Source organism: Gopherus evgoodei, unplaced genomic scaffold, assembly GCF_007399415.2.
Source record: "Gopherus evgoodei ecotype Sinaloan lineage unplaced genomic scaffold, rGopEvg1_v1.p scaffold_71_arrow_ctg1, whole genome shotgun sequence".
NCBI lineage: Eukaryota > Metazoa > Chordata > Testudines > Testudinidae > Gopherus > Gopherus evgoodei.
This window is the reverse complement of record NW_022060092.1, coordinates 486,061-511,373: the sequence shown is the minus strand read 5'-3', so window position 1 is coordinate 511,373 and position 25,313 is coordinate 486,061. Positions and strand designations below refer to the sequence as shown.

Below are 25,313 nucleotides of genomic sequence, written 5' to 3'. Positions count from 1 at the left end.
CATGGCACTGTCACCCCACAGTGCCCCCTGCTGAGCCCCTGCACTGCCCCACAGCACCCCCACCCACAGCACCCCCTGCTGAGCCCCTGCCCTGCCCCACAGCACCCCCACCCCACAGCGCCCCCTGCTGAGCCAACTGCCCTGCCCCATGGCACCCCCACCCCACAGTGCCCCCTGCTGAGCCCCTGCACTGCTCCACGGCACCCCTACCCCACAGCGCCCCCTGCTGCACCAACTGCCCTGCCCCATGGCACTGTCACCTCACAGTGCCCCCTGCTGAGCCCCTGCACTGCCCCACAGCACCCCCACCCACAGCACCCCCTGCTGAGCCCCTGCCCTGCCCCACAGCACCCCCACCCACAGCACCCCCTGCTGAGCCCCTGCCCTGCCCCACAGCACCCCCACCCCACAGCGCCCCCTGCTGAGCCAACTGCCCTGCCCCATGGCACCCCCACCCCACAGTGCCCCCTGCTGAGCCCCTGCACTACTCCACGGCACCCCTACCCCACAGCGCCCCCTGCTGCGCCAACTGCCCTGCCCCATGGCCCTGTCACCCCACAGCACCCTCTGCTGACCCCCTGCCCTGCCCCATGGCACTGTCACCCCACAGCACCCTCTGCTGACCCCCTGCCCTGCCCCATGGCACTGTCACCCCACAGCGCTCCCTGCTGAGCCCCTGCCCTTCCCCATGGCACCCCTGCCCCACAGCACCCCCTGCTGAGCCCCTGCCCTGCCCCACAGCAACCCTGCCCCACAGCACCCCCTGCTGAGCCCCTGTCCTGCCCATGGCACCTCCACCCCACAGAGCCCCATGCTGAGCCCCCTGCCCCATGGCACCCCCACCCCACAGCGCCCCCTGCTGAGCCCTCTGCCCTGCCCCACAGCACCCCCACTCCACAGCGCCCCCTACTGAGCCCCCTAGAGGCCCAGGCCATGCTGAACGCTGGGGATGTCCCCTGGGCTGCCCCTGTGAGCCATGGCCCCATGGCGGAGAAGGGGGCGGTGAAAGAGGGGAAGGAAATGAGTGAACAGGACGTGACCCACCCCCACGCGGGACCCAGAGAAGTGATGGCGCCGGACCCCGAACTGCGACCGCTGCTCGTAGCTCTGCTCACGCTAAACCTCCTGCGAGGTACTCGGGGTGCACTGGCAGAGCTGGGGGGGCAGGGGCTGCGGGTCGGGAGTGAGGGGCACCAGAAGGGCTGGGCTGGCAGGGGCTGTGGGGCGGGACTGAGGGGCACCGGCAGAGATGGAGGGGCAGGGCTGGGCTGGCAGGGCTGCGGGTCGGGAGTGAGGGGCACCGGCAGAGCTGGGGGGGGCAGAGCTGGGGGGGCAGGGGCTACGGGTCGGGAGTGAGGGGCACCGGTAGGGCTGAGGGGGCAGGGCTGGGCTGGCAGGGGCTGTGGGGCGGGACTGAGGGGCACCGGTAGGGCTGAGGGGGCAGGGCTGGGCTGGCAGTGGCTGGGGGTCAGGAGTGAGGGGCACCGGCAGAGCTGGGGGGGCAGGGCTGGGCTGGCAGGGGCTGCGGGTCGGGAGTGAGGGGCACCAGCAGGGCTGGGCTGGCAGGGGCTGTGGGGCGGGACTGAGGGGCACCGGCAGAGCTGGGGGGGCAGGGCTGGGCTGGCAGGGGCTGCGGGTCGGGAGTGAGGGGCACCGGCAGAGCTGGGGGGCAGGGCTGGGCTGGCAGGGGCTGCGGGTCGGGAGTGAGGGGCACCGGCAGAGCTGGGGGGGCAGGGCTGGACTAGCAGGGGCGGTGGGTCGGGAGTGAGGGGCACCGGCAGGGCTGGGGGGGGCGGGGCTGGGCTGGCAGGGGCTGCGGGTCGGGAGTGAGGGGCACCGGCAGAGCTGGGGGGGGCAGGGCTGGACTAGCAGGGGCGGTGGGTCGGGAGTGAGGGGCACCGGCAGAGCTGTGGGGGCAGGGCTGGGCTAGCAGGGGCTGCAGGTCGGGAGTGAGGGGCACCGGGAGGGCTGGGGGGGCAGGGCTGGGCTAGTAGGGGCTGCGGGTCGGGAGTGAGGGGCACCGGCAGAGCTGGGGGGGCAGGGCTGGGCTGGCGGGGGCTGCAGGTCGGGAGTGAGGGGCACCGGCAGAGCTGGGGGGGCAGGGCTGGGCTGGCAGGGGCTGCGGGTCGGGAGTGGGGGACACCGGCAGGGCTGGGCTGGCAGGGGCTGCAGGTCGGGAGTGGGGGCACCGGCAGGGCTGGGGGGGTCTGCGGGTCAGGAGTGAGAGGCACCGGCAGAGCTGGGGGGGCAGGGCTGGGCTAGCAGGGGGCTGCGGGTCGGGAGTGAGGGGCACCGGCAGAGCTGGGGGGGCAGGGCTGGGCTAGCAGGGGGCTGCGGGCGGGAGTGAGGGGCACCGGCAGAGCTGGGGGGGGCAGGGCTGGGCTAGCAGGGGGCTGCGGGTCGGGAGTGAGGGGCACCGGCAGAGCTGGGGGGGAGGGCTGGGCTGGCGGGGGCTGCAGGTCGGGAGTGAGGGGCACCGGCAGAGCTGGGGGGGCAGGGCTGGGCTGGCAGGGGCTGCGGGTCGGGAGTGAGGGGCACCAGCGAAGCTGGGGGGCGGGGCTGGACTAGCAGGGGCTGCGGGTCGGGAGTGAGGGGCACCGGCAGAGCTGGGGGGGAGCCCCGGGCTGGGCTAGCGGGGGCTGCGGGTCAGGAGTGAGGTGCACCGGCAGAGCTGGGGGGGGCAGGGCTGGGCTGGCAGGGGCTGCAGGTCGGGAGTGAGGGGCACGGGCAGGGCTGGGCTGGCAGGGGCTGCAGGTCGGGAGTGAGGGGCACCGGCAGAGCTGGGGGGGGCAGGGCTGGGCTGGCAGGGGCTGCAGGTCGGGAGTGGGGGACACCGGCAGAGCTGGGGGGGCAGGGCTGGGCTGGCAGGGGCTGAGGGTCGGGAGTGAGGGGCACCAGCGAAGCTGGGGGGGCAGGGCTGGGCTGGCAGGGGCTGCGGGTCGGGAGTGAGGGGCATCAGCGAAGCTGGTGGGGGGGCAGGCCCCTGAGCAGTTGCTGTCACCCCGGTCCCTGTTTTCTGTTTTCGTTCCCGTTTCTCGCTGGGACCCTCGGGGGCTGTTTTTTCCCTGGTGTTTTCGGAGTTTTCTGTGTAAATCCCCCCCCCCCACTCCGCCAGGGACTCCACCTGCTCCCGTTTCCCCTCCCCCCAGCAGGGGCCCTGTGCCCCCCCCCATTTCTCTTCTGCTGCAGCCTGGCAGCTCGGTGCGGGGGGGGTGAGCTGTGGGGAAGGGATCCAGCGACCCCCCCCAGCTCCAGCCATCCGTCCCTCCCCCCACATATCTCCTCTCGGTCCGTCTGCCCCCCCCCTCACTGCCCGCAGTGCCCCAGCGCTGCGAGCTTCCCCCAGCAGTGCCCTGCCACTCTGCACCCCCAACCCCCAGGGCCGGCCCCCTCCCAGGCCTTCAGCATCGAGACCCACAACGCCACCGTCTTCGAGGGCGACGCCGACGCGCAGTTCGGGTACCGGGTAGTCCAGATGCGCTCGAACGACAGCTCCTGGTGAGGCCCTCGGGGAGTGGGGTTTAGTGGTCAGAGCAGGGGGAGCTGGGGGCCAGGACTCCTGGGTTCTCTCCCTGGCTCTGGGAGGGGAGTGGGGTCTAGTGGTCAGAGCAGGGGGGCGCTGGGGGCCAGGACTCCTAGGTTCTCTGCCCGGCTCTGGGAGGGGAGTGGGGGCTGGTGGGTTAGAGCAGGGGGGCTGGAGGCCAGGACTCCTGGGTTCTCTCCCCAGCTCTGGGAGGGGAGTGGGGGCTGGTGGGTTAGAGCAGGGGGGGCTGGGAGCCAGGACTCCTGGGTTCTCTCTGGGCTCTGGGAGGGGAGTGGGGGCTGGTGGGTCAGAGCGGGGGGGCTGGGGGCCAGGACTCCTGGGTTCTCTCTGGGCTCTGGGAGGGGAGTGGAGGCTGGTGGGTCAGAGCAGGAGGGGCTTGGAGCCAGGACTCCTGGGTTGTCTCCCAGCTCTGGGAGGGAAGTGGGGTCTAGTGGTCAGAGCAGGGGGGGCTGGGAGTCAGGACTCCTGAGTTCTGTCCCTGGCTCTGAGAGGGGAGTGGGGGCTGGTGGTTAGAACAGGGGGACTGGGAGTCAGGACTCCTGGGTTCTCTCCCAGCTCTGGGAGGGGAGTGGGGGCTAATGGGTTAGAACAGGGGGACTGGGAGTCAGGACTCCTGGGTTCTCTCGCCAGTTCTGGGAGATGAGGGGGGGCTGGGAGCCAGGACTCCTGGGTTCTCTCCCGGCTCTGGGAGGGGAGTAGGAGCTGGTGGGTTAGAGCAGGGACGCTGGGGGCCAGGACTCCTGGGTTCTCTTCCTGGCTCTGGGAGGGGGGTGAGGTCAAGGGGTTGGAGGGAGAGCTGGGAGCCAGGACTCCTGGGTTCTCTCCCTGGCTCTGGGAGGGGGGTGGGATCAGAGGACCCCCCCAATCCTGTCTGTACCCATCTCTCCCCAGGCTGGTGGTCAGCGCCCCCCTGGCGGGGAACGGGACGGGGGCCCTGTATCGCTGCTCCTATCATGAGGGGGCCTGTCAGCCTGTCCCCCTGCCCGGTAAGTGAGGGGCGCAGGGTGGGGTCTCTGCCCCCTCTAGATCTCGGGAGGGGTGGGGGAGGGGCAGGGGGCTATGTGGGATATTGGGGATGCCTGGTGGCTTCGCGGTATCTCTCTCTCACGATCTCTCTGTTCCCCCCCCAGACACCCCCCCGGTCTCCCTGGGGCTGGCGCTTGCCTCCGACGAGATCTCCGGGTCCCGAGTTGTTGTGAGTCACCCCCAGACCCCGATATAGGGCAGGACGGTCCGGGGGTGGTAAAGGAGGGGAGGGGCTGTGGGGTGGAAGAGACGAGGCGGTCAAGTGGGGGGCTGCATCTGCCATGGGGGGCACAGGTGAGGGCCAAAGAGAGATGGGGGTGGGGATGTGGGGGCGGGGCCAAGGGAGATGGGGGAGGGGTGCAGGTGAGATCAAGAGATGGGGTGTTGTGGGGGTGCAGGGGGACGGAGTTGTGGGGGGAGGGGTGCAGGAGTGGGGGAGCCCCCTTGCTGACCCCCTTTGCCCCCCAGGCCTGCGGCCCCCGGCTCCAGCAGCGATGTGAGGAGAACGTGTATCTGCAGGGGCTCTGCTACGTGTGGGGGGGCTGGCAGCGCCCCCCCAAGGTCCTGCACCCGGCCAGCCAAGGTGGGGGCAGGGCTGGGGGTGCGGCTGGGGTCGGGTAGGGTGGGGGGGCTGAGCTGAGTGAGTTGGAGAACTGAGGGGGGTGATGCTGGCTGGGGCAGCAGGTCTGTGGGGTGGGGTAATGGGCGGGGGGGGCAGCGGGTCATTGGGGGGATAGTGGGCAGGGGCAGCGGGTCTGTGTGTGGGGGTGCTGGGTGGGGGAGCGGGTCTTGTGGGGGTGATGCTGGCTGGGGGGGCTGATCTCTACCCCCCGCCCCACCCAGAGTGCATTTCGGGGGTGGACGTGGCTATTTTATACGACGACTCGCACAGCATCCAGCCCGACGACTTCAAGCTTATGAAGCAATTCATCGGGGAGCTGCTCCGCACCCTGGCCAGGCCCCGCGTCCAGGTGGGGGCCCGCCTGTCCGTCCGGCTGTCCCTGCTGTGTGTCCATCTGGCTGTCCGTCCGGCTGTCCCTGTGTGGTGTGTCTGTCCGGCTGTCCCTGCTGTGTGTCCATCCGGCTGTCCCTGTGCGGTGTGTCCGTCCGGCTGTCTGTCCGGCTGTCCCTGCTGTGTGTCCATCTGGCTGTCCGTCCGGCTGTCCCTGTGTGGTGTGTCTGTCCGGCTGTCCCTGCTGTGTGTCCATCCGGCTGTCCGTCCGGCTGTCCCTGTGTGGTGTGTCCGTCCGGCTGTCCCTGTGCGGTGTGTCCGTCCGGCTGTCCGTCCGGCTGTTCCTGCTGTGTGTCCATCTGGCTGTCCGTCCGGCTGTCCCTGTGCGGTGTGTCCGTCTGGCTGTCCCTGCATGGTGTGTCCATCTGGCTGTCCCTGCTGTGCGTCTGGCTGGCTGTCCGGCTGTCCCTGTGCAGTGTGTCCGTCCTCTGTCCCTGCATGGTGTGTCTGTCCGTCCGGCTGTCCGTCCAGCTGTCCCTGCACGGTGTGTGTGTCTGTCTGTCTGTCCCTGCTGTGTGTCTGTCTGTCCGTCTGTCTGTCCCTGCTGTGTGTCCATCCTTGCCTGCATGGTGTGTCAGTCCATCTGTGCCTATGTTGGGGGCAGGGCAGCCGGTAACAATCTGCTCTTTTAAACACTCACCCCCCAACTCCTTTCATTCCCCCCCTGCCTCCGGGGGCTTCACACCCCCTCCCCTTCCCCTGTTGCTGCCCTCCCCCCCCCCAGATCGCCGTGGTCCAGTTCTCCTCCGACATCAACCACGTTTTCACCTTTGCCGACTACGCCGCGAAGGGCCTGAAGGCCGTGGAGCAGGACCTGATGGTCTTCTCTCATCTGAAGGGCAACACCCACACCCCCTCGGCCATCCTCTTCGCGGTGTGAGTACCCCACGGGGGCGGGAGGGGGGCAGCTGGCCCCCCCGGAGCTCCCTGCCCTGACCCTGCCTGCTCTCCCCACAGAGAACAAACCTTCGCCCCCAAGAACGGCGCCCGGCCCCACGCCAAGAAGCTGCTGATCGTCCTGACCGATGGGCAGTCCACTGAGGACAGTGAAATCTTCCACAAGGCCATCCGGGTGGCCAACAACGCGGGGCTGGTCCGCTACGCCATCGGGGTACGGCAGGGAGAGCCGGCCAGGGGGTTGGAGAGTCCCTGCCGTGGTCTCAGGGTTCCCCCAGCATTATAGGGTCTGGAGGCTCCTTGAACAATTGGGGTTCCCATGAGTTCTGGGGAGACCTTAAAGGTTTCAGGTTTTAAGCTGTTCTGGAGGGTCCTTAATGGGTTGGGGAACTGAGAGTTTCTTTAAAGGTTCTAGTGTCGGAGAGGTTCTGGGAGGATTTAGGAGGTTCTGTGAGAGATTCTGGTAGAATCTAGAGGTTCTATGAGGTTCTTTCTGATTGGTTCCAGAGAGATTCTGGAGGTTCCTGAGAGGTTCTGGGTGGTTCCGTGAGGTTCTGATTGGTTCCTGAGAGGTTCTGGGTGATTCAGTGAGGTTCTGGAGGTTTCTGAGAGGTTCTGGGTGGTTCAGTGAGGTTCTGATTGGTTCCTGAGAGGTTTGGGAGGTTCCTGAGAGGTTCTGGGTGGTTCAGTGAGGTTCTGGAGGTTTCAGAGGTTCATGGGAGGTTCTGGAGGTTTCTGAGAGGTTCTGGAAGATGCTAACGAGCTTTGGGAATTCACTGAAGGTTCTGGGTCCTCTGATGTTCTGGAGGGCACTTAATGTTTCTGTTGTCTGTGGGTATTTTAAAAGTTCTGGTTTCCCAAAGGTTCTGGAGGCTCTTTGCAGGTTTTGGGTTCCAGGAGGATCTGGAATATGTTCAGTGGCATGCAGGTTCCCAAAAGGTTCTGGAGGTTCTAAAGGTTCCAGGCTCTGAGAGGTTCTGGAGGATGCTAGGATGTCCTGGAGACAGTCAGTGTTTTTAGGTTGTGAGTGGTCCCTCAAAGGTTGTGGGTTCCTGCAGGATCTACGGGTTCCTTAAAGGCTCTGGACCAGAAATAAGGCTCTCGGGAGATTCCCGAAGAGTCCCGGGAGGGATGTATGGGATTCTGGATTGGGGTTTGGATAGGCCGAGGCAGAGCTCGGAGCGGGGCGGGGGGTCTGGAAGTATTCTGGAGGGCTCTGGTGGATGAGGAGGTTCAGGGAGGGGGTATCAAATGGATCTGGAAGGACATGTTGGTACCTGAGTGGTTCTGGGGATTTGTGGGAGGTTCTGGGTGGCTCTGGAGGATGCTGTGGAGGTTCTGGGTGTGGGTGCTGGGTCTGTGGGGTTCTGTGGGTCCTAGGAGATTCCAGTTGGTTCTGGAGTATGGTGGGGGGCTCTGGAGGACCATGGGGGTTTCCGTATTAGTGTGAAGGGACTGTGGGTTTCCAGGGGGTCTGGAGCCCATTCCTGGAGGTCTCTCACCCCTCTCCCCTGGTTCCAGGTGGGCAAGGCGTTCTCCACAGCCGAGGCACACCAGGAGCTGCTCACCATCGCCTCGCGGGCTGAGAACGTCTTCCAGGTCGGGAGCTTCTCTGCCCTCAGCACCATCCAGGAGCAGCTTCGCGAGAAGATCTTTGCTATTGAAGGTGCAGGGACCACGGATCCTCCTCCATCCCGGATGCCTGGGTCCCATTCTCCGTCCTGGTGTCTGGGAATGCCGGGGTGGGGAGCACCCCTACCCGGATGTCTGGGTCCCATTCCCTGTCACAGTGTCTGGGAGTGCTGGGGTGTGGAGCACCCCTACCTAGATGCCTGGGTCCCATTCCCCGTCCCAGTGTCTGGGAGTGCTGAGAGGGGAGCGCCCCTACCTGGACACTTGGGTCCCATTTCTCATCCCGGTGTGTGGGAGTGCTGGGGGGGAGCACCCCTACCAGAAGGCCTGGGTCCCATTCCCCGTCCTGGTGTCTGTGAGTGCTGGGGTGGGTGGAGCGCCCCTACCCGGACGCCTGGGTCCCATTCTCCATCCTGGTGTCTGGGAGTGCTGGGGTGGGTGGAGCGCCCCTACCCAGACGCCTGGGTCCCATTCTCCATCTCGGTGTCTGGGAGTGCTGGGGCGGGTGGAGCGCCCCTACCCGGACGCCTGGGTCCCATTCCCCGTCCTGGTGTCTGGGAGTGCTGGGGCGGGGGGAGCGCCCCTACCCGGACGCCTGGGTCCCATTCCCCGTCCCAGTGTCTGGGAGTGCTGGGGTGGGTGGAGCGCCCCTACCCAGACGCCTGGGTCTCATTCCCCATCCTGGTGTCTGGGAGTGCGGGGGCGGGTGGAGCGCCCCTACCCGGACGCCTGGGTCCCATTCCCCGTCCCAGTGTCTGGGAGTGCTGCGGGGGGAGCGCCCCTACCTGGACACTTGGGTCCCATTTCTCATCCCGGTGTGTGGGAGTGCTGTGGGGGAGCACCCCTACCCGGACGCCTGGGTCCCATTCCCCGTCCTGGTGTCTGGGAGTGCTGGGGCGGGGGGAGCGCCCCTACCCGGACGCCTGGGTCCCATGCCCCGCCTGGGTCTCACCCCCTCTTTTCCTGCCCCCAGGGACGGCCCAGGTTTCCAACGCCAGCTCGTTCCAGCTGGAGCTGTCGCAAGGTGGATTCAGCGCCCTGCTCACCCCGGTGGGTAGAAACCCCCCCGTGCACCCTGGGGGGCTGGCCCGCCCCATGGGCTCGAGCTCCAGCCGGGGGGGAGGGGCAGAGAGCCCCCCCGGGGGCTGTAGTCGGACCATGTGTAATACAGAGTCCCACCACAAGGGGGCGCCAGCCACCCTGCTATGAACAGGGCAATTCTTGCTGTGCTCATTAACGTTAATTAGTCTGTTCGCCCTCATAGTTCTACCAGCAGCCCCTGATTCCTGCTCAGCCCGTGCTTTAATAAAGCGCCATCCAGGCTAGACTTGTCCTAACCGCCAGTAGCAGTTCAGGATTCACACTAACCCCGTCGTTACTCTCCCGGCTGGCTGGGCAGCTGAACCCGGCGATGGGGAGACGAATGTCCCGGCACCAGGGTCAGGAGTTTTTCCATTAGTAGGGCCGGGTTTCTCCTGCCTGGGAAGAGTTTGATCACGGTGACAGTCCTGCTAACCTGGGCTGAGCCGACTTCTTTTACAGCTTTTTTTCCCCCAAAGCTCGCGGCCGTAGGCCCTTTGTGCCAGTCGGTCTCTCTAGGGTCTCCCAACGTCCGGTCCATCTGCCGAGTCTGTGGCCTCACGCTCCATCCGTGATCATTGCGAGGGCCCATGTGTCTCTCCGGTCTCCGCCAGACACGTCCCTACCGACCTCACCCCCTCAGTTCCTCTTGCATTGGGCGGCCGATCGCCACCTCGTTTCGTTCCCTGTCACGGAGCGTCCAGCTGTTTGACCATCTGGAGAACATCGTCACCAGGCCGGAGAGCAGATGCCCAAGCGTCACAGGCTTTCCCTGTGGATAGGAACAGCTCAGTGAGATATTTCCTGGTGCAGAGGCGCTCCCCATTCCCGTTCACTCGTGGCGATGAATATACTTTTCTTCCTCCTCCTCCTCCTTCATCTCCATCACTGGTGGTTTGCACACCCAGTCGCCCGTTCTGCACCATCCTCTGCTCATCTCTCTGTGGACAACTGGTCCTTTAGATCCACCTGAGGGAACCACCTCGTCCAGCCACAAACTTTTTCCACCCCATGTTCTTGTGCTGTCGACTTCCCCTCCAGTGCCAGAAATCTAGGTCACCTGCCCAACCCCCTACAGCAAATCACTTTTGCCCTGTGAATCTGACCTCCCTTTACCTAGAGGGTCTCTGACAAACCCCTGCTGAGTGCCCATCATCGCCAATGCAAGAGCCTCTGATTCCGATCCGCCGCGTCTCCTCGGGTGCCCAGCTTTGCTCATAGCTTGGTCTTTCTCCTCCTTCCCCGCTCCCCTCGGCGTGGTTTTCAGAGGTCTTCTGTGCATGAGTTTGTGGTGATGGCCCAGTCGTCGGGGGGCCGGATGGGGGTTAGTGTGGTGAGGGTTAGACCATATAGACTCATGGAATCACAGAATATCAGGGTTGGAAGGGACCTCAGGAGGGATCTAGTCCAACCCCCTGCTCAAAGCAGGACCAACTCCAACTAAATCATCCCAGCCAGGGCTTTGTCAGGCTGGGCCTTAAAAACCTCTAAGGAAGGAGATTCCACCACCTCCCTAGGGAACCCATTCCAGTGCTTCACCACCCTCCTAGGGAAAAAGCTTTTTCTAATATCCAACCTAAACCTCCCCCACTGCAACTTGAGACCATTGCTCCTTGTTCTGTCATCTGCCACCACCGAGAACAGCCAAGCTCCATCCTCTTTGGAGCCCCCTTTCAGGTAATTGAAAGCAGCTATCGAATCCCCCCAATTCTTCTCTTCTGCAGACTAGACAATCCCAGTTCCCTCAGCCTCTCCTCAGAAGTCATGTGCTCCAGCCCCCTAATCATTTTTGTTGCCCTCCACTGGACTTTTTCCAATTTTTCCACATCCTTCTTGTAGTGTGGGGCCCAAAGCTGGACACAGTACTCCAGACGAGGCCTCATCAATGTCAAATAGAGGGGAAATGATCACATCCCTCAATCTGCTGGCAATGCCCCTACTTATACAGCCCAAAATGCCATTAGCCTTCTTGGCAACAAGGGCACACTGTCGACTCATATCCAGCTTCTCATCCACTGTAACCCCCAGGTCCTTTTCTGCAGAACTGCTGCCTAGCCAGTCGAGCCCTAGTCTGTAGCTGTTCATGGGATTCTTCCATCCTAAGTGCAGGACTCTGCACTTGTCCTTGTTGAACCTCATCAGGTTTCTTTTGGCCCAATCCTCTAATTTGTCTAGGTCCCTCTGTATCCTGTCCCTACCCTCCAGCGTATCTACCACTCCTCCCAGTTTAGTGTCATCTGCGAACTTGCTGAGGGGGAAAGCCAGGAATGAAGTAGTCAGTAATGAATAATTATTTTGGCTCATTAATAGTCTGAATATTTCCCCTCATTAATCGTTATTTTAGCTTATTCATATGCCGAAGGCTTCACCTCATTTATAGTCACGTGGGTCGTTAGTTAACACTGGCCTGATGGGGGTGAATTGGTGGGTTACTGGCAGCGGGGGTGGGGGACGGGCTAGGACGCCTGGGTCCCTCACTGCCCTCTCTCTGTCTCTCTTCTTCTGCCCCTAGGAGGCCGTTGTGGTGGGGGCAGTGGGGGCCTACGACTGGGCGGGGGGGCTGGAGGAGTGGTCGGGAGACCCTCCCCTCACGGCCTTCTTCAACGAGTCCTCACTGGGGCAGGAGGCCAAGGGCTCGTACCTGGGTGAGTGATCCCCCTGTCTCCTCCTCCCTCACCTGCCCCCTCCCTCCAGCCCCCCATGCTAACTCCCTCCCCCCCGCAGGCTATGCCCTGGCCTTGGCCCGCCAGGGGGGCCGCATCCTGTATGTGGCTGGAGCCCCCCGGTTTGGGCACGTCGGGAGCGTCGGAGTCTTCCAGCGTCACGGGGGGCGGGTCGGAGACAGTGTCCTGGGAGAGCAGGTGAGAATCCCATCCCCCGACCCCATCCGTCTGTCCCCCCCACTTCCCTGTCCATCTGTCCCCCACACCTGTCTGTCCCCTTGCTTCCCCGTCCATCTGTCCACTTGCACCCCCCACCTGTCTGTCCCTTCCCGCATCTGGCTGCCCCCCCCAGCTGCCCTGTCTGTCCGTCCCCCCAGCCCTCCCCGTCCTTCACTCTGTCCCTCTCCTCACACCTCTGTCCACCTGTCCATCCATAACCCTTTCCCCGACCCATCTGTCCAGGCCCCCAGCGCCTCCCAGCGCCTCCCAGCCCCAATTCCTCCCTCTGGCTCTGCCCCCAGCCCCTCATCTGTCCTCCCCCCACCTGTCTGTCCAGCCCCTCAGCAGCCTGCATCCATCCATCCGTCTGTCTGTCCCTCCCCCCCAGGTGGGTTCCTCCTTCGGGGCTGAGCTCTGCACCCTGGACCTGGACAGCGATGGCGACACAGACCTGGTTCTGATCGGGGCCCCCGGCCACCAGCACCGCAGCCGGGGCGGCCTGGTCCGGGTCTGTGCCCTGCAAGATGGGGTGAGCCCAGGGGTGATGGGGGTGGGGCTTGGGGGTGAGCAGAGGGATTGGGAGGGGGATGGGTAGAGAGGAGGGGGACCGGGCTGGGGGCAGATGGAGGTCTGGGGGTGGGGCAGAGGGGACCGGGCTGTGGGGAGATGGAGGTCTGGGGGTGGGGCAGAGGGGACCGGGCTGGGGGGAGATGGGGGCTGCGGGTGGGGCAGAGGGGAGCGGGCTGGGGGGAGATGGGGGTTTATGGGTGGGACAGGGGGCACCAGGCTGGGGGGAAGTGGGGCGGACTGGGCTGGGGAGAGACGGGGGGGCTGGGGATGGGGCGGGGGGGCTGTGCTGGGGGGAGACGGGGGCTGGGCTCTGATCTGGCCTCTCTGCTCTAGGGATCCCTGAACTGCACCCAAACGCTGTGGGGGACCCCGGGGGATGGGCTGGGCCGGTTTGGGGCAGCGCTGGGGCCCCTGGGGGACGTGAACGGGGACAGAGCAGGAGACGTGGCCATTGGGGCCCCCATGGAGGATGAGGGTCGGGGGGCCCTTTACATCTTCCTGGGGCAGCTGGGGAGACTGACCCTGAGAGACCCCCACAGCCAGGTGAGACCCCTGGGGGCTGCGGGTCGGGAGTGAGGGGCACCGGCAGAGCTGGGGGTGGGGGCTGGGCTGGCAGGGGCTGCAGGTCGGGAGTGAGGGGCACCGGCAGAGCTGGGGGGGGGCAGGGCTGGGCTGGCAGGGGCTGCGGGTCGGGAGTGAGGGGCACCGGCAGAGCTGGGCGGGGGCAGGGCTGGGCTGGCAGGGGCTGCGGGTCGGGAGTGAGGGGCACCGGCAGAGCTGGGGGGGCAGGGCTGGGGTAGCAGGGGCTGCGGGTCGGGAGTGAGGGGCACCGGCAGAGCTGGGGGTGGGGGCTGGGCTATCAGGGGCTGCGGGTCGGGAGTGAGGGGCACCGGCAGAGCTGGGGGGGTAGGGCTGGGGTAGCAGGGGCTGCGGGTCGGGAGTGAGGGGCACCGGCAGAGCTGGGGGTGGGGGCTGGGCTATCAGGGGCTGCTGGTCGGGAGTGAGGGGCAACGGCAGAGCTGGGGGGGCAGGGCTGGGCTAGCAGGGGCTGCGGGTCGGGAGTGAGGGGCACCGGCAGAGCTGGGGGGGCAGGGCTGGGCTGGCAGGGGGCTGCGGGTCGGGAGTGAGGGGTACCGGCAGAGCTGGGGGGGCAGGGATGGGCTAGCAGGGGGCTGCGGGTCGGGAGTGAGGGGTACCGGCAGAGCTGGGGGGGCAGGGCTGGGCTAGCAGGGGCTGCGGGTCGGGAGTGAGGGGCACCGGCAGAGCTGGGGGGGCAGGGCTGGGCTGGCAGGGGGCTGCGGGTCGGGAGTGAGGGGCACGGGCAGGGCTGGGCTAGCAGGGGGCTGCTGGTCGGGAGTGAGGGGCACCAGCAGAGCTGGGGGGGCAGGTCTGGGCTGGCAGGGGCTGCGGGTCGGGAGTGAGGGGCACCGGCAGAGCTGGGGGGGCAGGGCTGGGCTGGCAGGGGCTGCGGGTCGGGAGTGAGGGGCACGGGCAGGGCTGGGCTGGCAGGGGCTGCGGGTTGGGAGTGAGGGGCACCGGCAGAGCTGGGGGGGCAGGGATGGGCTAGCAGGGGGCTGCGGGTCGGGAGTGAGGGGCACTGGCAGAGCTGGGGGGGCAGGGATGGGCTAGCAGGGGGCTGCGGGTCGGGAGTGAGGGGCACCGGCAGAGCTGGGGGGGCAGGGCTGGGCTGGCAGGGGCTGCGGGTCGGGGGTGAGGGGCACCGGCAGAGCTGGGGGTGGGGGCTGGGCTATCAGGGGCTGCTGGTCGGGAGTGAGGGGCACCGGCAGAGCTGGGGGGGCAGGGATGGGCTAGCAGGGGGCTGCGGGTCGGGAGTGAGGGGCACTGACAGGGATGGGCTAGCAGGGGGCTGCGGGTCGGGAGTGAGGGGCACCGGCAGAGCTGGGGGGGCAGGGCTGGGCTGGCAGGGGCTGCGGGTCGGGGGTGAGGGGCACCGGCAGAGCTGGGGGTGGGGGCTGGGCTATCAGGGGCTGCGGGTCGGGAGTGAGGGGCACGGTCCCATTTCTCTCTCCCCCCTCCCCCCAGCGTATCTCCGCCCAGTCTCTTTCTCCCACCCTCCGGTTTTTCGGTCAGTCCGTCCAGGGGCTGCTGGATCTCAGCGGGGACGGACTCACGGACGTGGCCGTTGGGGCCCTGGGCCGGGCCGTGCTGCTCAGGTAGGACAGAGGGCAGCAGAGGGCACTGCTGCAGGGAAGCTCGCAGCGCTGGGGAAGGGGGGCTGGAATTGGGGATGCTGCTGGGGGGGTCCCGATCTCTCACTGTCTGCGTGTCTCTTCCGGCAGGTCCCGTCCGGTGATCAACGTCTCCTGCTCCCTGGCACTGGATCCGACCCAGATCCCCCTGGACGATGCCGGCTGCACAGGGGGGGCCAGTGGGGGGTCCAGGCAGGTCGCCCTGACCCTGTGCTTCAACCTCAGCCAGATCAGCCTGGGGGGGCCAGGTGAGACCCCCCGACGCCCATTCGTCCCCGTCGCCCTCTGGCGCGTTCCCTTGTTCATTTGTCCCTTTCGTTCCCTCGCTCTCCCGCAGCCCCGCTTCGCGCCCGCGTCTCCTTCATGCTCCAGGTGGATGCTGGGAAATCAAACCCGCGCCTGGCGCTGCACGACGGGACCTCGCGGCTCGTTGAGACCATACGGGTCGGCTCCGGGCCAGCCTGCACCACCAAAGCCCTGCACGTCCTGGTAGGACCCCGCTCCCAGCCCCCAGGGCACTGCTGGGTGGAAGCTCACAGCACTGTGTGGGGGAGTCCCTGGCTGAGGGCACTGCTGGGTGGAAGCTCGCAGCACTGCGTGGGGGAGTCCCTGGCTGGGGGCACTGCTGTGTGGAAGCTCACAGCACTGCGTGGGGGAGTCCCTGGCTGGGGGCACTGCTGGGTGGAAGCTCACAGCACCAGGTGGCGAGTCCCTGGCTGGGGGCACTGCTGGGTGGAAGCTCGCAGCACCGCGTGGGGGAGTCCCTGGCTGGGGGCACTGCTGGGTGGAAGCTCGCATCACCGCGTGGGGGAGTCCCTGGCTGGGGGCACTGCTGGGGGGAAGCTCGCAGCACCGGGTGAGGCGTCCCTGGCTGGGGGCACTACTAGGGGGAAGCTCACAGTATTTACCCCTCCCCTCAGCCCTGCCTGGAGGATTTCCTGACGCCGGTGGAGCTCCAGGTGAATTTCTCGGTCCAAGGGGAGCCGATCCCGGGCACGCGGGGTCTGACCCCTCTGCTGCTCCCCAACACCAACACCACCACCCGCATACAGGTACCCCCGGACGCCTGGGTCCCTTCCCCTCCCCAGCCTGCCGCCCGGACGCCTGGGTCCCTTCCCCTCCCCAGCCTGCTGCCCGGACGCCTCGATCCTTTCCCCCTCCCGCAGCATGCACTCGGATGCCTGGGTCTTTTCCCCTCCCACGGCCTGGGCACTGACCCGGACGCCTGGGTCCCAGTCCCAGCGGGTGGAGCCCCCGGGTGAGTGACCCGGACGCCTGGGTCCCAGTCCCAGCGGGTGGAGCCCCCGGGTGAGTGACCCGGACGCCTGGGTCCCAGTCCCAGCGGGTGGAGCCCCCGGGTGAGTGACCCGGACGCCCGGGTCCCAGTCCCAGCGGGTGGAGCCCCCGGGTGAGTGACCCGGACGCCTGGGTCCCGTCTGGCTACTCTGGGATCTCTTGGCCTCGCAGGTTCCCTTTGAGAAGAACTGTGGGCCGGACGAGGTGTGTGTGGCGGACCTGCGCGTCTCCTTCAACTTCTCGGGGTGAGTGACCCCCCCCGCCAGCGCCCTGCCCCCCCAGTGCCCCCCGCTGGACGAGGCCGGGCTGGACGCAGTTTGTGCTTTCCAGGTCCCCAGGTCTCAGACTGAGACTCCATTTCCCACTCAACCTGACGGCGCAGCTGGAGAACACGGGCGAAACGGCTGATGGGCCGGTGCTGACGATCCAGTACCCCCCAGGGCTGTCCTTCCGGGGGGGCTCAGTCCTGCAGGTATCGGGGGGCTGCGGGTCGGGAGTGAGGGGCACCGGCAGAGCAGGGGGGGCAGGGCTGGGCTAGCAGGGGCTGCGGGTCGGGAGTGAGGGGCACCGGCAGAGCTGGGGGGGCAGGGCTGGGCTGGCAGGGGCTGCGGGTCGGGAGTGAGGGGCACCGGCAGAGCTGGGGGGGCAGGGCTGGGCTGGCAGGGGCTGCGGGTCGGGAGTGAGGGGCACCGGCAGAGCGGGGAGGGGCAGGGCTGGGCTAGCAGGGGCTGCGGGTCGGGAGTGAGGGGCACCGGCAGAGCGGGGGGGGGCAGGGCTGGGCTAGCAGGGGCTGCGGGTCGGGAGTGAGGGGCACCGGCAGAGCTGGGGGGGCAGGGCTGGGCTAGCAGGGGCTGCGTGTCGGGAGTGAGGGGCACCGGCAGAGCTGGGGGGGCAGGTCTGGGCTGGCAGGGGCTGCGGGTCGGGAGCGAGGGGCACCGGCAGAGCTGGGGGGCAGGGCTGGGCTAACAGGGGCTGCAGGTCAGGAGTGAGGGGCACCGGCAGAGCTGGGGGGGCAGCGCTGGGCTGGCAGGGGCTGCGGGTCGGGAGTGAGGGGCACCGGTAGAGCCGGGGGGGCAGGGCTGGGCCGGCAGGGGCTGCGGGTTGGGACTGAGAGTCACCGGCAGAGCTGAGGGGGCAGGGCTGGGCTAGCAGGGGCTGCGGGTCGGGACTGAGGGGCACCGGCAGAGCTGGGGGGGCAGGGCTGGGCTGGCAGGGGCTGCGGGTCGGGAGTGAGGGGATCCGGCAGAGCGGGGGGGGGCAGGGCTGGACTAGCAGGGGCTGCGGGTCGGGAGTGAGGGGCACCGGCAGAGCTGGGGGGGCAGGGCTGGGCTGGCAGGGGCTGCGGGTCGGGAGCGAGGGGCACCGGCAGAGCTGGGGGGCAGGGCTGGGCTAACAGGGGCTGCAGGTCAGGAGTGAGGGGCACCGGCAGAGCTGGGGGGGCAGGGCTGGGCTGGCAGGGGCTGTGGCTCGGGAGTGAGGGGCACTGTCACTAACTAGTCCCTGTTCTCCCATGTCCCCAGTCCCACTGGCCGGTCTCTCTGGTTTGCGACGCGTCCCGTGCTCCTGGGCATCTGTCCGAACTCAACAGCTCCTGCCAGCTCAGCCCCCCGGCCCTGCGGGGGAGAACGAAGGTAACGGGGGGAGGGTCCGTGCCCTGAGCACACCCGGTCTCAGCACCCCGTGTTGAGTCTCACCCTACTCTGGTCTCCTCCTGCAGGTTTTCCTCTGTTTCTCTTTCCACGTCTCCTCTGTCGCTGGCTGGGAGGATGATCCAGCCTCCTTCACTCTCCGAGCTGACTGGTGCGTTCCTGGCTGCGGGGGGAGAGCAAGGGAAAGGACCCCACAGTGCATCCAGGGGGGATGGACAGGAAAGCCAAGGCAAAGGGGTGTCCCCACACACACCCTTCCACTCTCCATCTCCCCGCCATCCATCCATCCATCCATCTCCCCTGCCGTCCGTCCATCCATCCATCCGTCTATACATCCATCTCTTCTGCCGTCCGTCCATCCATCCATCCGTACATCCATCTCCCCGCCATCCATCCATCCATCTCCCCTGCCGTCCATCCATCCATCCATCCGTCCATCCATCCATCTCTTCTGCCATCCGTCCATCTCTTCTGCCATCTGTCCCATCCATCCATCCATCCATCTCCCCTGCCATCTGTCCATCCATCCATCTCCCCTGCCATCCATCCTCCATCCATCCATCTCCCCTGCCGTCCGTCCATCCATCCATCTATCCATCTCCCCTGCCGTCCATCCATCCGTCCATCCATCCATCCATCCATCCATCTCCCCTGCCATCCATCCGTCCATCCATCCATCCATCCATCCATCCATCCATCCATCTCCCCTGCCATCCATCCATCCATCCATCTCCCCTGCCATCTGTCCGTCCATCCATCGATCCATCCATCTCCCCTCCCCTGCCGTCCATCCATCCCATCCATCCATCTCCCCTGCCGTCTGTCCATCCATCCATCTCCCCTGCCATCCAGCCATCCATCTCCCCTGCCATCCATTCATCCGTCCATCCATCTCTTCTGCCATCCATCCGTCCATCTGTCCATCCATCCATCTCCCCTGCCGTCCGTCCATCCATCCATCTCCTCTGCCGTCCATCTGTCCATCCATCCGTCCGTCTCCCCTGCTGTCCGTCTGTCCATCCATCTCCCCATGCATCCCATTCATCCATCTCCACTGCCATCCATCCATCTCCCCTGCTGTCAGTCCGTCCATCTATCCATCCATCCATCTCCCCTGCCATCCGTCCATCTATCCATCCATCCATCTCCCCTGCCATCCGTCTGTCCATCCATCCATCCATCTCCCCTGCCGTCCATCTGTCCATCCATCCGTCCATCTCCTCTGCTGTCCGTCTGTCCATCCATCTCCCCATGCATCCCATCCATCCATCTCCCCTGCCACCCATCCATCCATCCATCCATCTCCCCATGCATCCCATCCATCCATCTCCCCTGCCGTCCGTCCATCCATCCATCCATCTCCCCTGCCGTCCGTCCGTCCATCCATCCATCTCCCCTGCTGTCCGTCCGTCCATCCCATGCATCTCATCCATCCATCTCCCCTACCATCCATCCATCCATCCATCCATCTCCCCTGCTGTCCGTCTGTCATCCATCCATCTCCCCTCCCCTGCCATTCATCCATCCATCCATCTCCCCTCCCCTGCCATCCGTCCATCCCCTCCCCTGCTGTCCATCCATCCATCCATCTCCCCTGCCGTCCCTCCATCCATCCATCCATCTCCCCTGCCATCCATCCATCCATCCATCCATCCATCCATCCATCTCCCCTGCCATCCCATCCATCCATCCATCCATCCCCAATGCATGCCCATCCATAACACACGTCCATCCATCCATCCCCAACACACGTCCATCCATCCATCCCCAACACACGTCCATCAGTCCATCTAACCCCAATACACCATGCAGCCGTAAGATGTCTGTCCATCCATCCCTGACCCATGTCCGTCCATCCATCTAACCCCAATGCACCGTCCATCCGTAACACACGTCCATCCATCTCTTGTGTGTCCGGGGTGCCTGGGCAGCCCATACTGGGAATGCCAAGGGCAGGGCAGGCTGCAGCAGGGAGAGCAGATCCTCCCAAGGCTGGTGGGTAACACTGAAGTGAAACTCCCCAACACGTTACCCCCGGTGCTCCCTGATCCTCCCCACTGGTTACTGAGAAGCTGAAAAAAGCAGTCACCTCCCGCCCCCTCTTTTACCTCATTCCAGTTCTCTGGTCCCAGCCAGCACCAGGTCCAGTCCAGGGAGAAGTTATCTAAACACTCTGCTCACTCTACAAAATGTTCTTCCGACCCCGAAGGGCCAGCCACGTTGCCAGGCCAATAGTAGTTTGGCTCTTACCAAAATACCAACCTGCCGGCCAGTCCTTCAGTGTCCAGCACTAACGGTTTGTTAGAGGGAGAGCCCAGGCAGAGCGATGTGAATTGGTGAGGCCCCCAGAGACATTCAGCGATTTCCATGTCCAGAGATCAGGTTCTTAGCAGCGCTGGGGAGGTTGCTGGCTTGAAAGTCCCTCCGGAGTCACCCACGGCTGGGCTGGGCCAGTCCGTCCCATGCTCAGAGCTTCATTGGCAGAGCAGGGACTCCGGCGCGGAGAGAAGCAGGACTGGAGACAACATAGAGAAGCTGCAGCTGCATTTTTCTCTCCTTTGCCATGTGGCTCGTACGTCCTCTGTCCCAAACCCGAGCTCACAGCACGTGGGCCTGGAGAAGCCGCGCAGCCCCCTGTGCACAGGCCTGTCCCTACATGTGCTGCTGGCTCCCAGGTGCGTCCCTCGGCCTCTCGCCATGGGTCCATGGCGCAGCTGACGCCCCTTGATGGGCCATGGAGCAGGCCAGGCCGTGCTGCTGCCAATCGGTCGGGGGTGTCACCCAGATGCTCAGCACAGGGTTGGAAATACAGATCTACCCCCCTACCTGTAACTCACCACGCACAGGTGATAGAACCATAGAAACAAGCTGATCATACTTGGCAAGTGGTGACATTTTGTTGACACCGGACATGGCATCTCTGGGCAGATTCCTCACAGCGATACAATCCTGATAATCACACGATACATCTCTGACATGTTCCATGCAGCATCACACGCCAGCCCTTCCTCCGTCCACCAACACGCGCCCGTCATCCCTCCTCTATCCCCCATCCCTCCCTCCGTCCACCAACACACGCCCGTCATCCCTCCTCTATCCCCCATCCCTCCCTCCGTCCACCAACACACGCCCGTCATCCCTCCTCTATCCCCCATCCCTCCCTCTGTCCACCACACACGCCCGTCCATCCCTCCTCTATCCCCCATCCCTCCCTCTGTCCACCACACACGCCTGTCGGTCCTCAATCCTCCATCCCCCAGCCCTCCCTCTGTCCACCAACACACGCCCGTTCATCCCTCCTCTATTCCCCATCCCCCTACCCCTCCCTCTGTCCACCAACACATGCCTGTCGGTCCTCAATCCTCCATCCCCCAGCCCTCCCTCTGTCCACCAACACACGCCCGTCATCCCTCCTCTATCCCCCATCTCTCCCTCTGTCCACCAACACACGCCTGTCCATCCCTCCTCTATCCCCCATCCCTCCCTCTGTCCACCACACACGCCCGTCCATCCCTCCTCTATCCCCCCATCCCTCCCTCTGTCCACCAACACACGCCTGTCCGTCCTCAATCCTCCATCCCTCCCTCCGCCCACCAACACATGCTCATCAATCCCTCCTGTATCCCCCCAGCCCTTCCTCCGTCCACCAACACACGCCCGTCCATCCCTCCTCTATCCCCCATCCCTCCCTCTGTCCACCAACACATGTCCATCCGTCCTCTATCCTCCATCCCCCAATCCCTCCTTTTGTCCACCAACACATGCTCGTCCATCTCTCCTGTATCCCCCCATCCCTCCCTCTGTCCACCAACTCATGCCCGTCCATCCCTCCTCTATCCCCCATCCCTTCCTCCGTCCACCAACACACGTCTGTCCGTCCGTCCTCTATCCTCCATCCCCTCATCCCTCCCTCTGTCCTCCAACACGCCTGTCCATCCCTCCTCTATTCCCCATCCTCCCAGCCCTTCCTCCATCCACAAACACACGTCTGTCCATCCCTCCTCTATCCCCCCATCCCTCCCTCTGTCCACCAACACATGTCCATCCGTCCTCTATCCTCCATCCCCCCATCCCTCCTTCCGTCCACAACACATGCTCGTCCATCCCTCCTGTATCCCCCCCATCCTTCCCTCTGTCCACCAACACACACCTGTCCATCCTCTATCCCCCATCCCTTCCTCCGTCCACCAACACACGTCTGTCCGTCCGTCCTTTATTCTCCATCCCCCCATCCCTCCCTCTGTCCTCCAACACATGCCTGTCCATCCCTCCTCTATTCCCCATCCCCTCAGCCCTTCCTCCGTCCACGAACACACCTCTGTCCATCCCTCCTCTTTCCCCCCATCCCGCCCTCTGTCCACCAACACACGTCTGTCCGTCCTCTATCCTCCATCCCTCCCTCCTTCCACCAACACACACCTGTCCATCCTCTATCCCCCATCCCTTCCTCTGTCCATGAACACACTCCCGTCCGTCCCTCCTGTATCCCCCCATCCCTCCACCCCTCCGTCCCACCCCCCTCTGCCTCTGCTCCCCTTTCCCTCTTGGCACACAGATGTTTGCCAGCTGTGGGGGGGAGGCCCCTGGCCCAGATGGGGCGGGCTGTGGGGGGGTGGGGGGCAGGTCCCGCTGTGGGCTTGAGCTGATCATTTTCCCTCTTTCTCCTGCAGTCGGAACGAGAACGGGACCCTGGCGGACAACGCAGCCACGCAGGAGCTGCCAGTTCTGCGCCCGGTCGGGGTCGTCGTGACGGGGTACCCCCCCCGATTTCCCCTCCTCCCCTCCCCCCCCCCCCGCTGCTCAGGCCCCTTTCCATGGGGGGCTGGGGTCCGCACAGACACTGACACCCCCCCGTCTCCCCGAGGTTGGAGTCGAGCACCTACGTCAGCGTCTCGTCGGAGCTGCCGGAGCGCCAAGCCATCGCCCACCGCTACCAGGTGACAGAGCCGGGCTGAGACCGGGCACACCCGCTGCAGAGATTATCTACACACACCGAGGTCCCGTCTGTCTTTCCCTCCTTTAACTGCGTCCCTCTTCCCTCCCGTGCCAGGTGCAGAATTTGGGGCCCCCCACTGTGCCCGTCGCTGTGACCTTTGAACTCCCCATCCGGGCCGAACTCGGCTTCCTCTGGGACGTATCCGTGAACCTCAGCGGTGGGGTGAGTGGGACGGAGGGGACTGGGGCCTAGGGGGTTGGGAGCCAGGACTCCTGGGTTCTCTCCTTGAATAACCTTCTCCTTCCCTGGCAGGAACAAGAGTTCACATGCTCCCCGCCCCTGACGCTCCGAATGGGGACTGCAGCCCAGACCCCAAAGGAGCCAGTGACAGTAAGATCACAGTTGAGATGCAGCCACTTCTGGGGCTGGGCACACGGGGACCCATTGCTCAGTGCCGGGACGTGGCACCTCTGGGGTGGGGATGGGGGCTGAGCACACAGGGACCCCTCACCCTGCGCTGGGACGTGGCCCCTCTGGTTATGGGGGGGCTGGGCACATGGGGACACCTCACTCGGTGCTGAGACGCGGCACCTCTGGGGTGGGGGGGACTGGGCACACGGGGACACCTCACTCGGTGCTGAGACGTGGCACCTCTGGGGTGGGGATGGGGGCTGAGCACACGGGGACCCCTCACCCTGCACTGGAACGTGGCCCCTCTGGGGTGGGGATGAGGTGGAGATTGGACACAGAGGTACCCCTCGCCTGGTGCTGGGATATAGCCTGTTTGGGTATGGGGGGGCTGGACACATGGGGACTCCTCGCCTGGTGCTGGGACACAGCCTCTCTGGGTATGGGGGGGGTTGGGCACACGGGTACCCCTCGCCTGGTGCTGGGATATGGCCTCTTTGGGTATGGGGGGGGGCTGGACACATGGGGACCCCTCGCCTGGTGCTGGGACACGGCCCCTCTGGGTATGCGGGTGCTGGGCACACAGGGACTCCTCACCGACCCCTCTGGCTATGGGGGGGTTGGGCACATGGAGACCCCTTGCTTAGTGCCGGGACACGGCACCTCTGGGTATGGACCCCTAGCCCAGCACTGGGATGCGGCCCCTCTGGGGAGGAACGGCTGTATCACCACACTTTGTGACAGGCAGTGGAGTCTGACTCTGGTTCCCTCTGCTCCCAGCGTGGGTGTCTAGGGGCGTCTGTCTGCACCCGGGTCCGGTGTCAGGTGGCCTCTCTGGCCAGTGGAGAATCCCGCAGATTTAACTTCTCCGGGGATCTGTACAGGCCGGAGGATGGCGCTAAGGTATGCCCGGTGGGGGGGGGGGCGCCCGCTGCTGGAGTAATGGGACCATGGTGCCCCCCGCTGTACCCACTCCTTACCCCCCTCTCTGTCTGTCTGGCCTCCAGCTGGACGCCCGCAGGCTCCGGCTTCGCAGCGAAGCGGCTGTCAGCATCGACGAGACCAAATACTTCCAGATCCAGCCAGAGGAATTCCAGTATAGCCAGGTACCGGGAGCCCGGACGCCTGGGTTCTCTCCTGGCTCTGGGAGGGGAGTGGGGGCTGGTGAGTCAGAGCAGGGGGGCTGGGAGCCAGGACTCCTGGGTTCTCTCCCCGGCTCTGGGAGAAGAGTGGGGTCTAGTGGGTTAGAGGAGTGGGGGATGGGAACCAGGACTCCTGGGTTCTCTCCCCTAACCATGTCTCTCCTCAGATCACCACGGAGGTGGAGTTAATTTCCCATTTCAACCCTGTCCCGGTGATTATCGGCAGCTCCATTGGGGGCGTCCTGCTTCTCGCCGTGATGGTCGGGCTCCTGTATAAGGTGTGTGTCCCCACCCCAGCTCTATGGCTGGCCTGACACCGGCCTGTCCGTCCGTCCCGCCGTCTAACACCCCTCCCCCACTCTTCTCTTCCCCAGTTCGGCTTCTTCAAGCGGAATCGGCCCATGACCCCGGAGGAGACCCCAGGAGGGGAGACTGTGTCTGGGGGTCCGCAGGGAAACGGGGCCCCACCAGAGCCCCCCGCCACACAGGGATCCACTGACCCCGAGGGGGTGTCGTGACACTGTGGTGGGGGGAGGGGCTGGGAGCCAGAACTCCTGTGTTCTCTCCCCAGCTCTGGGAGGGGAGTGGGGGCTGGTGGTTAGAGCGGGGGGGCTGGGAGCCAGGACTCCTGGGTTCTCTCCCCAGCTCTGGGAGGGGAGTGGGGGCTGGTGGTTAGAGCAGGGGGCTGGGACCCAGGACTCCTGGGTTCTTGTCCCAGCCATGGGAGCGGAATGTCTGCATTTCTGAAAGTCTTTTTTGTCTGATTATTTTGTTCCAGTTTCTATTCTGTGGTTTTCTTTGTTTTTAAATGAGAAGAAAAAAATCTTTGTCAGAAGCCGGAGACAAAACTGCTTTGTTCATTAATTTCTACCATGAACTCCTGTTTCGATCACACACGCAGCTTCGTTGGCGCATAGGGGGGCCGGGGGCAATTACTCCGATCTCCCTTCGGCGCAGAGCATTTGGGCTAAGGAGCTGCCGGGCCTGCCACTGGCGGCCGGGTTTATTTTATTGTGTGGTGTAGGAGCT

At 65.3% G+C, this 25,313-nt stretch overlaps 1 protein-coding gene across 2 annotated transcripts; it reads left to right on the top strand.

Annotated features, from left to right (window-relative positions):
• The first annotated feature begins 853 nt into the window (after positions 1-853).
• On the top strand, positions 854-24,868 carry LOC115643804 (integrin alpha-X-like). Of its 2 annotated transcripts, XM_030547813.1 has the most exons (30): positions 854-1,132; positions 3,381-3,498; positions 4,436-4,530; positions 4,675-4,739; positions 5,039-5,153; positions 5,414-5,541; positions 6,307-6,458; positions 6,540-6,693; positions 8,001-8,145; positions 9,085-9,161; positions 11,704-11,836; positions 11,916-12,052; positions 12,462-12,602; positions 12,977-13,186; positions 14,687-14,817; positions 14,944-15,101; positions 15,191-15,342; positions 15,774-15,905; positions 16,321-16,394; positions 16,480-16,621; positions 17,670-17,780; positions 17,867-17,949; positions 22,469-22,552; positions 22,663-22,735; positions 22,849-22,956; positions 23,047-23,124; positions 23,923-24,045; positions 24,150-24,248; positions 24,452-24,562; positions 24,659-24,868. In XM_030547813.1, exons 1-30 carry the CDS (start codon positions 934-936, stop codon positions 24,800-24,802), a joined length of 3,672 nt encoding a protein of 1,223 aa, XP_030403673.1. In that variant the 5' UTR covers positions 854-933; the 3' UTR covers positions 24,803-24,868. The 2 variants fall into 2 exon arrangements, with proteins under 2 accessions (XP_030403673.1, XP_030403674.1); XM_030547814.1 differs by lacking the exon at positions 12,977-13,186 and having other exon boundaries at positions 856-1,132; positions 24,659-24,867.
• The last annotated feature ends 445 nt before the right edge of the window (positions 24,869-25,313 follow it).